Source organism: Clupea harengus, chromosome 17 (genome assembly GCF_900700415.2).
Source record: "Clupea harengus chromosome 17, Ch_v2.0.2, whole genome shotgun sequence".
NCBI classification, from domain to species: domain Eukaryota; kingdom Metazoa; phylum Chordata; class Actinopteri; order Clupeiformes; family Clupeidae; genus Clupea; species Clupea harengus.
The window spans coordinates 23,252,916-23,269,983 of record NC_045168.1 but is presented as its reverse complement, the minus strand read 5'-3'; the positions used below and the strand labels follow the sequence as shown (position 1 = coordinate 23,269,983).

Genomic DNA, 17,068 nt, shown 5'->3' with positions numbered 1-17,068 from the left:
GCTGACCAAAAATTAGCCTACACACTGACGTTGGAGCTAGAAAAATAATGAATATGCTACGTTTTTATATGATTTGACGCACGACGTTGTAAGTGTTCAATGGCAATTTTAGTTTTTTTCATTAATCTTTGCTATTCCACATTACATTTTATTTAGCCTGTTATTTTTACGTTTGAGCCTACTTTTGTTAAAGAAACGACAGTGTGCAAAAAGGTACCTCTCTAACCATGTTTTCTTATCTCACACGACTTGCATTATTGAGGCTTGTAGTGTTGTATGCTGAAATGAGAGAGTTGACGATTGAAGTTAATTGAATAAAGCACAGGGCCTACCGAATCCAGTGTGAGAGCAGGGAAACCCTCCCGGTCGGTAGCACCATCCTATATGGCTGAGCGACCTATCAATCAAGATCGTTACCACGGTTACTAAAGGCAAAGTATGAGGCTAGCTGCCAAGTATCCAGAGAGCTAAACAGAAGCCAAACTGCACAGTGTGAAGGACCGCATCATCAGCAGAGAGTAAATGATAACGGATTGTCGTCGTTTCAGTTTAATATCGGGATCACCTAATTCAGTTTAACAGATAAACAAGATGCAAAAGCCTATTGTACCGTAAGGTATATTAACATTTTCTCAGAAATACTGTTAGACAGGCAACAGCCATCAGTCTAGCGGTCTGTGACCGGGGGAAAGTAACTTAACTAAGCCAGCGGCTGCCAACGTTGGCTAGTTTAAGAGAGAACATTCTGAAAGTTTTGCAACTTTTTAACTGTGATAGACTGTCTTAATTAAAACAGTCGCGTAAGTTGCTGGCTGGTGCAGGTTAACGCAGGCGTTTGCCAGGTTTTTGGCTAACTAGTTAGCTAACGTGACCAGTTCGGGTTTGCATCTAACGTAAACGAAGCCAAGAAGTGAGTCTGTGGTCAAAACTGCAGCGATGATTCCTGAATGCCCTCGGACCACCGAGGCAAGAAGCCGAACACGGTACCATGGCCAGACGGCTGAATCTAACCAGAACCGGTCTGGTTTGCTCTGCGAGATCAAAACCCCCATTCAGACCGAAGCTTTTACTGAGCACTACAACATCATACCGGGCAAAGAGTTGGGCAGGTGAGTGTATTTACTGCATGCAGTAACCACCCAATATGCAGCTAGGCATTGCTGTTCCTGCGTTGCTGTTTAACATCAGTAACATCGTCAGTCTTTGCGAACGATATAAGGTGAATCAATTTGGTGGCTACATTGAATATCCTTTTTAATTGACTCGGCGTGGTTTGCCGTCATGTCATCGAATGCTTGGCTTGTTTCTTCCTTTAACTTCGCTGCAAATGATCATTTGCTAAGAGTAACCGTTACTTGTTAACGTATAGTAATCTAAATGGCAGGGCATTTAACGTTATGTTGCCTTTTGACCACCACAACATCAACCTCACAGGGTAGTCTGCTTTGGACGTCATTGTATTAATCATGAATGAGAAGAACATTAGTCTGTCTTAACTTGAATGGATTTTCATTTGGCAATGGTAACAAAGTTTTAAGGGTAACTTGCATCTGTGGGTTCCCTTGCCTTGACTTTTACATGACATTGGACTTGAGCCATAGACGCTTGCCTTCCAATGTTGTCACTTAATGCCATTCAGTTTAGCCAGAACAGTTCTAATTAGGCAGAGATATGCACTGTTCTATATTGCGGTAATACACAAGACATGCTGATGTTTTTTATGTTGTTTAGTGGGCCTTCCATAATAGTTGAAACAGGGAATCAGAATATTATGCAGCATACTAAGGAATTCATTTGATTGACTGGATCATTAACTCCGTCCTTTAAATGAAATTCACATGAGATTCACACCAAAAAAGGCAACCATAGCAATAGCATCCCATAGGAAGTAAGGAAATCCAAGTTCTGTATGGAAGTGCATGGACAACAACTGTGATGCATTTTGCACTAACTTGAGTATGCTATTTTGGTTTGGCACTTGTGATTCGAGATTACTTCATTTGTTGGACCTAGGCCACAGAACAGACTTAACCGAGACTCTTGTCTCACAATGAAACAGGTAGCCTACTCTAATCTGTCTAACACTTTCAGCACCGGCCTTATGCACATTATTCTAAAGCACTTTTTGTTTACGGAGGTTTTTGGCACGTCACTGAAGTGCTGAATCATTTGGCAGCCTAGCCTCATAGTCTGCTCTCTTTGGGGGTGAATGTCCAGCTCAGCTCTCATTTTTTTATGCAGCACTGTTCTGTATGACCCAGCAGTTTTCCAGATAGCTGAAGGTTGCATTATTATAATGCTCCTGCTCGCTTTTATTGTGCGGTCGTTTGATGAAATGCCCTTAAGACGTGGCTTGCAGTTCGTTTCATGTTCCGTAGAAAAGACCAGACCTCTGGTATCCGTCCTAGCTTAATGTTTTCTGCAGGATAATATCACGTGACTTGCTCTGAACACAGCCCTAGTTGTAGTCCTGGCCTGAAACATATTTTAATTCCTTTTTTTTGGAACAGTTTACCTCTTACTCTTTGATGTCAAACACATAGTGTGCCTAGTCTAGCCCTGACTTTGTGTTGTGTCGGCTGAATTTGTCTCCAGTGTCCTTGTTGCTTGAGATTGCTTGAGCAAACAGTAATGCAGAGAAGTGTTTACTCAAGAAAACAGTGGATAATCAGTCTCCGCTAAAATGTAATCTAGGCCAACTGAACTAAAGTGGCCTTTGAGACCAGACACTTTCATGTTACTTATAAAGGGACATTTGGTCTTAACTACCTCCCTCGTTCTGCAATAGGCTAGAGGTTAAGGGAAACTTACAGTGTGGCCGTGATCAAGGGTAGATCCTGTTACATATCAGATTAGTAAGAAACATGTAGTGCACTTCAAAGGAACAGCTTAGCTTTATCCATATAAACAATTCCTATGCATTAGCCATAGTGTGCAGAAAAACCTTCATTTTGAGTTAAGACTTGAAAGGCTGTTGCAATTTACATTTATCTCATAATTATTCTTTCATGTACTATATGTATTATATAGCCATCTAAAATGTTGCTGCAATAGATGATAGGCCTAAAGTTCTGCTATGGAGATCAGACGAATGGCTCTCATTAAGATGGTAGCAAAACAACATAACTCCTCAGTATGGGGCGTCATGCAGTGTTGATGGTCCATACCGATCTCCCTCTCAACAGTACATCCACTCTTCTGGGTCAGGGGAGCACAAAAAATCATGTGGTAAAGTGCTTAAGAAGGCAAACAAACTGAAGGAACCTTTTGGCTGTTGTCAGCCATTCCACAATAACAGATGCAAAAAATAGCTGTCGGCCATGAATTTTGTCTGCTTGGTTCCAGCAAACCTGTTTTAGTCATCTTTAGGCCCAGCGTCTCTGGTCCGGATTGGACGAGCTTGTAGAAGCCTCTGCACATCCGGATTGGCTGCTGGGGGTTTGTGTTTGTGTTTGTGTTTGTGTTTGTGTTTGTGTTTGGCTGGCCATGCTGAAGCAGCTCCCATAGGAGACCAGCCTGGCTAGAGCATCCATGCCTCGTTTGCTTCCAGCACGGGGAAGTAAGAAAAGCTTCACTTTCAGCTCAGGCTATTTTTAGATGTCCATATAGGCCAGGCCTGCCCGTTGCAAGGCACGAGAATACTGTCTATAGAGTCTCGGATGTAAACTGAATTACCCTCAAATTGACTTCTTGAGTGTGAGCAAGGGTTGGGGGGGGATCCCTGGTGTAACGTTAGAAATGTCCTATCTGCTGGCTACTGGATGATTTTGCCTAGTGTGTTTCACAGATTTCTGCACAGAGCTCCAGATCTCAAGTAACTCTTCACCTCAGAGCCCAAAAGATCTTCGCTTTATTAAGTGCAAACAATGACGGCCGTACTACGTCTGTTGTAGAGGTATTTCACCGATGGTAAATTTTATTGTTGGGCTGTATGGAATGAACAATAGACTAGGAATGTGTCGGGCTGGCTGGCAGTAGCCCATTCTTTTGTTTGGTTTGGTTTTAGGTGCTAATATCTGTAATGCTGTAATTAATGAATTAGCTGATCTTGTGGCACTACTGAGGTAAGCCCTTGCTAAGCTGTTTGAATTCCAAGTCTTAATGAATTTTACTGGCTTGGTCGTACCATTTTTTTACACAACCAGACCAAAACATGACCCTTGTTAAACAGCATGGCAGATACTTTTATTTTCTTTCAGCCAGTAGCTCAACTTTTTGGTTGGTTTGGTCTCTCCATGAATTTGTAGGGAAAACTTTTAACCTTAATGAACAGTGTCTTTCCTTCATGATCCAAAGGTCAGTTTTGATTAAACTTAGTTTGTTTCTTTTGGTTATTTGGGACATTTCTTCTTGTTCTCTACCTCATCTGATTCTCATGACATGAACATAATTTAATAAAGTCCTTGTTTTTGTCTCATTGTTTTCCACTTCAAAGGTAGGTCAGACCATAACTTGTATCCCGTGCTACCATCCTGTGTTTTTTTTTTTTTTTTTTTCATTTGCAATTTTGGCTACAGTAATTTTAGAGCCTCTCTTGAGCAGGGCCAAACTGCCCCAGAATGACGTGTTTCACCATAGACAACCAATGTATCACTCTGATGATATTGGAAGCGTCTCTTAACTCCCATACTTCACATGTGGATAGTGTATGTTGGATTTAACCTCAATAATGCCCTTCCACAGCTATTTGATTTATTGTGTGGATAACGCAGGCTAACACTAGCAATGTTAATAAAATTTGTGATGGCTCATTGCGTTCATATTATGTAGATATTTATTAAGAATGTTTAATATTCGATCTACTACGCCTGTGAGGTTAAGGAATACAAACAGTAGACCTGGCTTTTAATTGACTCCTGGTTTTTATTTGAATAAATAAAAACAAACAAAAAACGTATTCTCTCATTGTGACAAGTGGTATAAACTTGATAAATTCTAAGGTTAAAGAACATTGTTATCTGGAGAATTAGCAGGCTGGCAAGGTAACCCACATGGAATTACAAAACGCTAACATTAATTACGAAACAGTTTGGTTTCTTTTTAGACTACATCAAATGTTTCCTTTGTAGGCTAATGTTATATATTCCTAAATACATAGACTACTGGGGTATAAATGGAGAATGCATTGTGAAGTTCATGAAGTTGTCATTGAGCGTTTGCCTCCACTTCGACAAATATTTATGTCGGGACACCTCGGTGGCCTTTATCCCATACTTGAAGAGATACCCTCAAGCGAGCAGACTCTGATGTATGGAAATGCAAATCCTGGCTGTGCTTAGTCGACAGGCTGTGCCGAGCAATGCCATTCATATGGGAAAAACCGCACAGGATGTTCCTTTTAACAGAAAGGTTTTCATTCTTGTGTACAATAAACACTTTTTACGTGCTCTTATAAAATTCCTGTAGTCACCTGACCTCCCAATGATCTTTCATCAAAGAGGAATCTTTGCCATCTTTCATTAAAGAAGGGAATGCAGCTGGAGTCTATTTGCGACTGCTGGGATGTACCAGGCTGGCACTCGCAGTATTTAGTGGGGGGGTTACCCCTCTCTCTGGCCATCTAATGCATCATGTCATTAGAAGAGTATTTCGAACGTTGCAGACAGGCAGGCATATTAAGAAAGGCCCATGTGTGGGTGCTTGTTGGTTAGTTGTGTGCAGTGTGTTCCCCAGACAGACAGACAGACAGACCACTAAATCTCCCCATAACGATTTTGAACTCCAGTCACCCCCCTTTCCCACAGAAGAGGACCTCTGTCCCAGCATTGACAGCCAGATAGAATGCCATGACATCATCGCCTCGCTTTTCACGGTGTTTGGTTCTCGGGGCCTCAGACGGTGGCAGCATCTGCTGAGCGCCGTGGAAACGGTTTCAGGGAGGGAGCTGGAGTGTGTGTGTGTGTGTGTGTTGGGGGGGTGGTGGTGAATAGAAAGTATGTTATTAAGCCTCAGCGTTTTGTTCCCTGCTAGTCTAGTGGACTGGTGTTAAAGAGATTTGGGGTGTGATGTCAGGGAGTGGATGAAGGAAAAGCTGTCATGCTCTCCTCCTCCGTAGTCATCCCGTTAAGTTGATTTCCTTCCTTTTGGTCACGGGCCTCTCCACTAACCACACAGCTGTCCGGCAAGCTTTAGACCAGAACCCCTCACATTTCCCTCAACCTCAGCTTGGCGTAATCCATTTGATTAAAACTGATTTAATACTAAGGACTTTTTAGTCTCCAAGGAAGTTTTCATGGTCTCCTTGAGCCAGACTAAGAGAGCATCATGGTGTGTCCTCCACCCCCTCACCCAGATTTAATTTATCAGATTATTCCTCGTTCCATGTTCCAAGGTGTACCAACAAAGACCCTGATGAAGTCCCCCAGAATAAGGCATTTGTCTGTGTCCACAAAGGCGTTGCAACGTTAAGCCTGGGCCTGATTGTTTGCAATTAGAACCGTGTAACAGAGAGTGAACGAGTGATGAAAGGCCCACGGCCTGCTTTAACAAAATAAAGCACAGGCACACACAGATGAGGTAATGCTCTTTCCCAAGGTATTTAGAGAATGTCTAGTGCCCCTGTGCTGGGAGACCATGTGAATCGGTGGCCCCCTTCTATGTGTGAGGGGTCACATGTCAGAGTTCATTATATCCTTCATAGGCCCTAAGTAAACAGGCCTCCTAGTTTCAATCTAGGAACCGGGTAAAGAGCTCGAACTTTCTCATTCAGGGAAGGTATTTTTTTGGGGGGGGGGAAGCTACTTGAGCGGTACCCTTGTTTTGATTCCTCGATTGGCGGGGATTTAGCCCGTGTCGGGGGGAAGGAACTGCCTCATTACTCAGGCACGAGGTGCTCGTTGTTGATTTAAAATGTGTCGTCTTTGAGAAGAGCAGCAAGGTTTGGAGATGTCATGGTTAAAACCATAATAGCTTCTGCACTCAAGTCAACAGAGCACGAGTTGTTGATTAGCCCAAGTGCACTTGCTCTCGCAACATTAGGAAATCGGCATCTCCCACAGTGTCATTAACTTTCCTTTTGTGCGATATCACCTTTCAGTCGCAGCGAGTGTTCAGTGTGTTCAGACTGTAGTGTATAAGTGTGTTTTTATTTATTTTTATTTATTTTTTTATTTTAAATGGTTTGACAGCTGTACTGACCCGGGAGTGGCCCAGCTAAGTGATTGTCTATTTGTGTCCTACTTAGGGGGGTGGGGGGGGGATTCAATTCCTTAAACACTCACATGCACCCACCCGCAACAGCTGGAGAGAGTAGACAGGGGAATCAGTCCCCAGGCTTACAGTGCGCTCTCTCTCTCTCTCTCTCTCTCTCTCTCTCTCTCTCTCTTCTCTCCTGGCCATCAGACAACACCCAATATCACTTAGCCTCGTTGTTCTGAGCATCCCACTCGCTGTACTCAGAACCAAAGCCAACCTGTCAAATTCCAAAAAGCATCCCTCCCCTTTTTCTTTTTCTTAACAAGGACAACTCATTGGAGGATGCATGCTTGCTTAATTTCCTGCCACATTGTCTGTGAGTCCAGAGCCGGATGGTCAGAGAATGACTGTATGCAGGACTCTCGGGTAATACCCTCTGACTGCTCATGTTAAATGGCACGTGTCCAGATGGTTCAAACAAGAGCTCCATTAGTCCGCAGATCAACCTGCTGCTTCGGCACATGAGGGCAGGGCTGTCTTTTGGGGGCTTTGCAGTCAACTGTTAAATGCACAACAAGAGCTGAGAGGATTTGCACGAGTCGTCTGTCTTTAGTCTCTGTCTGTTAGTCTTTATTTCTGGTCACTTGGATGATGACAACGTAGCACAGAAACTGGTGACCCCTGAGTAGTGAAAGCAAACAAATCAGCTGTATCAGTGAATACTCCAATTACAGAATTACACCCACACCCAATTATTTCCAACATGTGATTCCAGCTGTGGCTTTGTGTACCATTGAAACCCCAGTATAAGGTAATCTCTCTCTGGAGAATGTGTCCATCATGTGTCACTCTCTCCGGTTCTTGCCAGTGGCTCCATGCCTGTTTGTCAGGAGTCGTCCACTTCATGTCCTTTTGCTTATCAACAAACTGACAGAGCCCCTCTTTATCCATCTGTCAGCATCCCTAAGGCTTGAACTGCGACTTAGAGTGACCCAGTGATCTCCTCAAGGGTCAAAGCCCACACTTTGTCTCTAGGCTAGGACAAAGCTTTTTGTCCAGCTTGGGGGCCAACTGGCGAAGACCACGCACCTAATGTTAATACAGTGAGCTGAGAGATTAGATCTGTCAACAGGTCTATCTTATGGCTGGCCCATACAGTACAGTAAGCTAGAAGGGAAAGGATATGAATTCCTCAAATTCCTCCCTAGACAAAAAAAAAAAAAAAAGCACCTGTAGCTTCTTTATAAGCACTAAGGAGAAAGTGTGATTTTTGCATCTCTGCAGAATGAATGAGGAGGATACTGTATGGAAGCCATTCAAGTGGGGAGGTATTCAGCCCTTGGCATGCAATCATTGCTGGAATTTGTCCATGGCCAGCCTTATCAAATTAAATCCTCTCTCGGCTTGGAGGCACGCCACCCCAGATATGTGTATGAGGGAATAAAGATGTCCATTAATTTTCGAGGGAAGAGGGCTTGGGGTGCCCAGACCATTACTGATTAAAAATAGAGCTGGCCAAGCCAACCAAAAGAGCCAAAAGAAAGCGCGTGCACACACACACACACACACACACACACACACACACACACACACACAAATTCCTCCCCTCATAGTCCCTTTATTCTGCCCATGCCATTAATGTCACTGGCCAAGCTGTTGTCTGTGACCGAAAAAGCCATATGTTCCCAAATATGTTTCTTTCTTCTTTTTTTTTTTCAGGCATTGAGTTCAACTGTTGGCCTCGCACACATGAAAGCCACCTCTTTTCAGGGTGTTGCCTGCATGAGGCCACAGGCTTTTGGAAATGTGCTGACGGCGCTGCAGGAAGGGCTTGCGGCTCGTTTTTTTAAAAAGGCAGCAAAGCAGCAGAGCTCTGGTCACCCGAAATCACAGCCCCGATGCTCCTGCTCCTGCTCCAGCTCCAGCTGCAGCAGCGCTCGGCATGACATCAAGGCCTTTGGACAGGCAGTGGACTGTAGTTTGTACTTGGCGTACGCCCTGCACTGTCAATGGTTGAGTTGGTAAAAGATTCTTAGCCTTATCACAAGCGATTTTTAATGAGTTTAGAAAGAAGTTGGGAGGGCAAAAAAAAATGCCTTTTTCATATCCACAAGCAGCAGAATTTGGACAGTTCCTTCACGTCTCATTGAACTTCACACTTAGGTAAACCGGAGGTATTCGGACCAGTGGGCTTCAAAGCTTCATTATTCACACTTACTGAGTGCAAGGCATGCCAGAGGTGCTGCCTGGATTTGAGTCCGGCAGTAAGTCACCCCCTCGCTCCATTTTCAACACACCTCCTTAGAAAGCAACAAGTTTTTATGTAAGGAGATTAGTGGATCACCTGCTCCCAAAAGGTCTAGGGCCCTTTGATTTCCGCGTTGTGGAAAATGCGGATGGAATTGCGGAATTCAGTAAGGAAAATGCCCTGTGGGAGTTGACACTGGCACGTCAAAGATGTTGTCAGAGACAGCTAGCAAAAGTAAACGACTCTGTAAATCTCATATCAACCTCTCGTGTTCGGTGGTTTTAAAATGAATAGTTTGCCTCGTTGATGGTGAACTGACACGTCCCGAAGCATTGTGAACCAAGTACAGTCATTCGTATTTTTATTACATTTGCAGGAAGTTATTACGTTTCTGGGGAAGGTAAAATTGAATCCAATGTAATAAATCACTAATATAGGGAATTTCTACCTATATAAGTTGCATAGGGTTATGTTCATCTAATGAAATTTCCTCAAAATATCATGCAATAATTAGTATTGTGTGTACTATGTCCAGATTATAGTTAGGGGCCAAACAGAAAAGCTCAAGTCAGCTATTGTTGTCAGTTATGAAATGTTTTGTCAAAATTGTAATGATGTAGTACCTCATTACATGATGACTGAATAATGATTAATAATCAGACTGAGGGTTGTCCTCTGCCATTGTGTATTCACCAACCCTACTGGTGTTGCGAGTTCATCCCTGTTGGGACTGGGGTGTTTGGCTTCGATTTCATAGGGCCCTAAAGTTCCTCAGTGGCAAGCGTGTTTTTTTTCAGGAAGCCAGTTTTGGATGGCAGGAGCTAAAAGAAAGACAGAAAGACATGCCTAAAGGAATGCCGTAACTGAGAAGTTAAGTGTGGGGAAAAGCCTATTAGCCTGGTTGATTGGCCTGTTTCAAAAGCGTGGAAGGTGCCTTATTATACTGGTGGTTGTAAGCTGTCAGCCTGTGCGATTGACCTTGCGGCTGCTAAGTTGTAATGAATGCTTTAGATTACGCCGAGACTGTCATGAGACCTGCCCCCTGAAGAATTTTCACACTATTATGTAAAAGTTGGTTATTGCCATCTGTTTGGCTGGTCTGTTTTTCCCATCCTTTGTAAGCCATGTGGTTTTTTTTTTTTCTAACTCTTGCCCTAAAACACACAATATTTCTCATGAATAAACAATCTTATACTCATTGTCTTCTGTAGTCACATACTTGCAGACCTATACAACCATAAACATACTCTTATACACATATACACACAGTTTGATATACTCAGACATCCAGGCAAACACACCCAAACAAACACACAGACACACACACACACACACAAACAAAGGCCTAAGTATAACTAACAACAGGTCCCGCAGTGACATCTGTGGCTTGCCAGGACCCTGAGGTTCAATGGGAGTGAACGGTAGGCTAATTAACGATCTAATGGGATTGGGTGATTGTGGTAGTGCCCGCGTCACTGACCTCCCTCTCACTGTCATGTCCCTTGTCATCCTCCCGTGGGCGACGTAAACACTGTCTGTCCAGCAATCTGACTACTCCTCCGCTCTTATCTCATCCAGACAGTGTCCTCAGAACTGGTCTTAACTCTACGGGGGAAACTGCTCTTTCTTCACTTCCACTCCTCCATTCACAGGGGTTCCAAATCCAGAAGGCCCAGAACAGACACTAATCCTCACAGCTTTTTATCATGCCTGCATTAACCCAAGGAGCCCCCCCTCCCTACCTCCCGTTCTCTGAAGTTTTCCTTTTTTTTTTGTTTTTGAGGACATGTTTTCAAAAGGAAGGTGGACCCCAGCTGCTGGTAGTAAATCTGAGGGGCGCTGGACAGATTGGGGCTGAGGGCAGAGCAGATTGCTTCCTGCCGAGCCCGGAGGCCCAATCCAAACCCATGACGATCACATGAGGTCGGATCAGCACACACAGATACACTCCCCGCGGGCCAGACTCAACACTGACCTGGGCTGTGCTATTCACTGTCAATTATAGCACTTCAGGACATGATTGAACAATAGGGCTATGTTGGGACTTTGTTAGTTAGTTTCAGGGCATGTTTTGTCTGAGACTTACTTGTGTGAGCGCTCATGAACCGTCTTCAGCCCTTTTCTCTTACTCATTTAAATCTTTGTTTTCTGCCTGTTTTTCTCATCTATCTTTCTTTCTTTCTTTCTTTCTTTCTTTCTTTCTCTTTCTTTCTTTGCTTCCTTTTTTCTTTCTCTCCCTCTCTCATTGGAATGTTAACCTTGGTCTTCAGTGGCTCTCTCGAGTATTGAGTTTATTCCTGTCTGCCTCCGTATCTGCCCCCTGGATCATGCTTCTGATTTCTGACGATCTGTGGAAGCATAAATATCTGGAAGACCGCTTCCTCTCTCAATCCAGTTTTGCGACGGGCCTGTGGGTTCAAGCATTGTAGGCCATGCACAACCATTCAACCTGTACAGCCCCCAAAGAGACAGTGAGACTGGAGCATTTGAATGGGACGGCAGTGGCGGCATCTTTTTTGAAATTGACAGACTCCCATAACTGAACAGAAATTTGGTAGTTGTGTGTGTGTGTGTGCTCTAAAACTCAGACTTTAAGTCCTGTTAGCAAAAGGGAGAACGACAGTTTGCAAACATGGAAATATATTTTATCAGTCGTTAATCCTGTTAATATGCAATCTCTCAAACATGTGGTTGTTCGCTACCTTTTAAAGGTAGGTTCGGCAATTCTGGAGAGACCAGCAAGGGTTCAATAGATTTTGAAAGTATACAACCGAAGAAAATGTTAGCCCCTTCCTTCAGACCCCTCCAAAGCCACTCTTCCAAATCATATCAACGCCTGTCTACTGGAGCAAGAGTCCACGACAGCGAGAGAGAAGGAGAGTGCTCAGAGGGAAAAGCGCCGCAAACTGTCGTTGCCAACTGTATCTACCTCATGTCTCTCTTTCTGTACAAGAATACACAAATAAGACATTTGTAAAACGTTCCGTTCAAAGCCAATATAGACTAACATAAGATAAATACCCTAAAATGACACTTGCTCACAAATACAATACAAACACCTGCGAACATGCACACCGGTAGATCACATACAAAGTGCATGTTAACATAGCTACAGTCTACTAGCGTTAGTGCCTTTTTTTTTCTTTTTGTTATCAGAGCATTCATTTATCCATTGCTATCGGGATGTAAAGACGATTTCAAGAAGAGTAACAAATAAATAAATCGCCTACCCTGCCTTCAATGATAAAGTCTAAATAAAGAATGCAAAAGAAAACCAAAACCACTAGAAAAGAAGTTTTAGTTGGCCAGGGGGCAGATGGATCAGCGAGGCCAGCTCAGGACAGAAGCCCTCCAACCAGGCTGCTCTTAAGTCTCTCGACAGCTTGGCCTAAATCTTCCCGGCCTCTCACAGCTTGAGTGGAGCGGACCCTGACGAGTGAAGAGTGTTTTTCCTCACACCATGCCTCACTGAGTCTTGATCATTCACTCGAGGTCCGCGCTGACTTCACAGGCTCTAAAGCACTTGTCTGAAGGCAGGGTTTTCTTTTTATGAATTTTGACCGTTTCTGAAGGAAGACATGATGATGGGCATCTTAAACAGACACGTGTGTTATTCCATCCTAAGATAATGCTCAGACTTTTTTTTTTTTTTCTGACCCAAGTACTTATTTGCTTACTGGCACAGTAACGTGGACATTAAGTGGCTTGTCTGTAAGTGGCTTGGCTTCATTTAGTGCAAGCCTTTTCTCAGCATCACTGGTAAACATAAACTGAAGTTCATACAAGCCCTTGGCACTCTATTAAACAAGGCCCCAGTAATGAGCCAAGTCTCTGTTTAGCTGCTTGTTGTGGCGCTGCACCTTGAGGCCCGCCGAGCTAAAAATGGGTCAGACCCTCATTCTCTCTCTCTCTCTCTCTCTCGCGCTGTGAAAGCAGCTGCTTGTGTGCTTGGAAAATGGACGCGGGATTCCCAATGACTTCATCCCACAGCCATGCCGGCCGGGGACAAAGGGATGTTCAGCTCCAATGATAACAAGCGTGCCAGTCTCCCAATATACAACACCCCCCTCCCGCACACACACACATACTCCCCCAACTCAATACACCCCACTCGTGAGCCATTACCCTCAAGTCTTGTCTCTTAGTGGCTTGAAAAAACGTGTGTGTGTGTGTGTGAGACAGTGGGAGAGTGAGAGAGAGAGTTTGCTTGAGGATTCTGATACAATAAATTCACCTCATTTTTGCCGTATTTGCTTTTAATGTACAGATAGTACACCATGTTTAGAAATGCTGTATTGTAATCTTATTGAATGGCAAGTTGGTTTGCCAGAACAAAATCACTTCCATACATCTGTTATCTGATCCACTTCAGTTGCGTATCAACTCTAAGACCAGTTTGTATGGTAGTACTGAGGTGTGAACTGATTTTTCTCTCTCTTCTCTTGTCTGTTAGAGGGAAGTTTGCGGTGGTGCGGAAGTGCGTGGAGAAGTGCTCGAACCGAGAGTATGCTGCCAAGTACATGAGGAAGAGGAGGAAGGGCCAGGACTGCCGCTCCGAGATCATCCACGAGATCGCCGTGCTGGAGCTTGCCACAGCCAGCTGCCGTGTGGTTAACCTGTACCAGGTCTACGAGATGGCCAGCGAGATGGTGCTCGTGCTCGAATTGTGAGTGGCACGCACACACACACACACACACACACACACACACACACACACACACACACACACACACACACACACACTGTCTCATACTCTCTCACACGCACTCATACACACATTAGCATGTGGATAATCCTGAGCCAAGTCTCCAAAATGGCCAACACGATGATCAGACGCACACACACACGCACGCATACAGTCACACACACACACACCCACACACTGCATACAGACATACATACACGCACACTCCCACACACTGCATACAGACATACACACACACACACGGCAGTCATTAGCCCGCTACAGAATGCCCAGCAAAGTGATGCTAGTGCTTGATTTGTGTTCTAACACACGCACACACGCACACACGCACACATTCCTGTCTCCCATCCCTTTTTTCTTTACATTAACACACACAACACACCAGCGCATCTACATATCTACCGTTTCCCATTGTCTTTTAATTAAAGCACAGGCAACAATAGAAAAAGGAATTAAGTAGGGTGGTCGGTTGTCGAGGTGGCGATTGTGTTGGACCCAAGTCTCAAGTGGGTGAAAGTTCAAGTCCTGGAACTGTCACGTTGGGTGTCACGCATGGCAAACTCCCCTCCTGACACACACACACACACACACACACACACACACACCTCGGACTCTGGGCAGCACACTGGCCCACATGGAGACCGTAATTGGGGGGCAGAACCATGACCGCTGGTTAAAATATTAAGGGAGGAATTTCCTATACCCATTGTGCCCCTACTCCGCATTAGGCAGGGGGAGAGGAAGGGGGGGGAGGGTAGGTAGGGAGAGGGGTGGTTCAGTGAAGAGAACGAAAAAAAAATGACCCTGAGCAAGAGCAAGACAAAGAGTGAGGAAAAGACCCAAATGCATAGAGTGACATGAAAAATGGATTTGGAAAGAGGGGTACAGTGAGTAGCAGAGAGCCACGCGAAGAGCACACGAAGAAAGGGAGATGTGAAAAGGTAAAGGGAGCAGGAGAGAGAGAGACACTGAGGGAAATCTGGAGAGACTGGGAGCGGTAAACGAGAGAGCAGCAAGGGAGGACGGAGAGAGGGAGAAGGGAAGAGCTAGAAATGGAGAGAGAGAGAGAGAGAGAGAGAGAGAGGGAGAGAGAGAGGGAGCGGGAGCGAGGGAGAGGGAGCGAGCGACAGGGGTGAGCAGTAATCCGGTTGTAAGGCCTGGGGCGATATCCAGCACGCTCCAGTGAGCCAGCGCTATTTAAGCAACGTGCCACACTGGTCACCCCACCCACTACCCAATGCTCCTGATACAGGGGCAGTGTGTGTGTGTGTGTGTGTGTGTGTGTGTGTGTGTGTGTGTGTGTGTGTGTGTGTGTGCTTGTGGGGGGCACACACACACACACACACACACAAACATACAGCACACCACAATAAAAAAAAAAAAAACTTTTGTGCATGTATGTGTTTGTGTAAGAGAGTAATATGTATCAAATGAAAACTAAGGTGTGTGTGTGTGTGTGTGTGTCTGACTGTTTGTTGATGGTACTGCTCAGGTCATGCTACCCCAGAGGCTTGAGCCCTGAGCACGCAGTGTTTTGAACTGCATGGTCAAAGGTGGCCTCGTGTCTCACTGTTGTCACTCTGGAGATGGAGGCCTTTAAACCATCACGTGAACCCAGCCTCTGATTTCTACAGCGCCAGTAGCACCTCATCTCTCCCGCTCCACTGTGCGTGTCATGAACGCATGTCAACTCCTAAGCCCAGTTGAGCGTGGCATTGATCCTCGAGTCATTTAAATGCAGCTGAAATCCTCTCGTTCTGAGTGAACTTGCGAGCGAGGTCACGTTATTGGAGCCCGGACCGCTCTGGCCGTGTTTGTCTGCATGTGGCACCATTCGGGCGGTTTGAGCCATCGGCAGGCAGGCAGGCAGGCTGGCCGGCCACAGAGTGACCTGGTTCCCAGCGAGTGTCCAGTGAGAAAGGGCTGCCCTCTGCTTTGGACAGGGGTCAGCAGAGGCCTTTAAATCTGCCAGAGATGCACAGCCATTGAAACCGCACAGGGACTGTTTATAGAGCAGCACAGGGGCACGTGAGGGAGGGAGGGAGGGAGGGAGGGAGGGAGAGGGGGAGGGGGAGAGGGGGAGAGAGAGAAAGAGAGCTAGAGAGAGAGCTAGAGGGAGAGTGAGAGAGATAAAGAGGGGGTGAGAGAGAGATGGAGGGAGATGAGGGGAGCTAGAGAAGCAGAGAGAGAGAGAGAGAAAAAGAGAAACCCAAACCCAGAGAGAGTAAGTGAGGATGTTGGGAGCAGGGGTATGGCTAGATAGGGACTGTGAAAAGTGTGATTAAGTGAACGACAGAGGAGGAAGGTGGGGTGAAGGCTTAGGTTGATAGAGTATGTATGAGGATCCATGTGCTGGTTGTTGTTTTGTTTTGTTTTATTTTGGTGTGTGTGTGTGTGTGTGTGTGTGTGTGTGTGTGTGTGTGTGTGTGTGTGTGTGTGTGTGTGTGTGTGTGTGTGTGTGTGTGTGTGTGTCAGCATTGGTCCTTTCTCATGCCTGGCTTCCAAAACCATGTCCATAGGCTCCTTGTTTCCATGCCAGTGGTGCCGTTGTTTGTAGTGGGTGGGGGGACGCTGAATAGCCTTCACTCAGTATGTGGTCATTCTCATTTCCTTTGCCCTGCCAGTGAAAGGCATGTGCTGGGATGGATTGAGTTCAAGTCCAGCATCATCATCTAACTGTCCTGTGTATCTACCCCCTACCTCCTAATACCCAGAGGGCAACAGGCCCAGTATGGATCGAGCCAGTGTGCCACAGATATTGACCCTCTGGAGCGTTGCTGGCATACCATGCCAGATACACTACAGCACAAAGCCGCTGTGGAGTAAGGAATGCTTGGCTTCACACTTCAGGCCAAATGGAAAAGACTAGTATAGTGCGCTTATATATCTCTGTGTGTGTGTGTGTGTGTGTGTGTGTGTGTGTGTGTGTGTGTGTGTGTGTGTGTGTGTGTGTGTGTGTGTGTGTGTGTGTGTGTGATGAC

The 17,068-nt window shown here is 45.2% G+C and overlaps 1 protein-coding gene across 1 annotated transcript in view; it reads left to right on the top strand.

The window, feature by feature from the left end:
* The first annotated feature begins 397 nt into the window (after positions 1 to 397).
* The window catches only part of stk17a (serine/threonine kinase 17a), a 28,355-nt gene continuing 11,684 nt past the window's right edge, over positions 398 to 17,068 (top strand). Inside the window, exons 1-2 of the mRNA XM_012833269.3 lie at positions 398 to 1,109; positions 13,836 to 14,048. Of these exons, the coding sequence (XP_012688723.2) occupies positions 937 to 1,109; positions 13,836 to 14,048 (386 nt within the window). The 5' untranslated portion in view covers positions 398 to 936. The remainder of the gene's footprint in view (positions 1,110 to 13,835; positions 14,049 to 17,068) is intronic.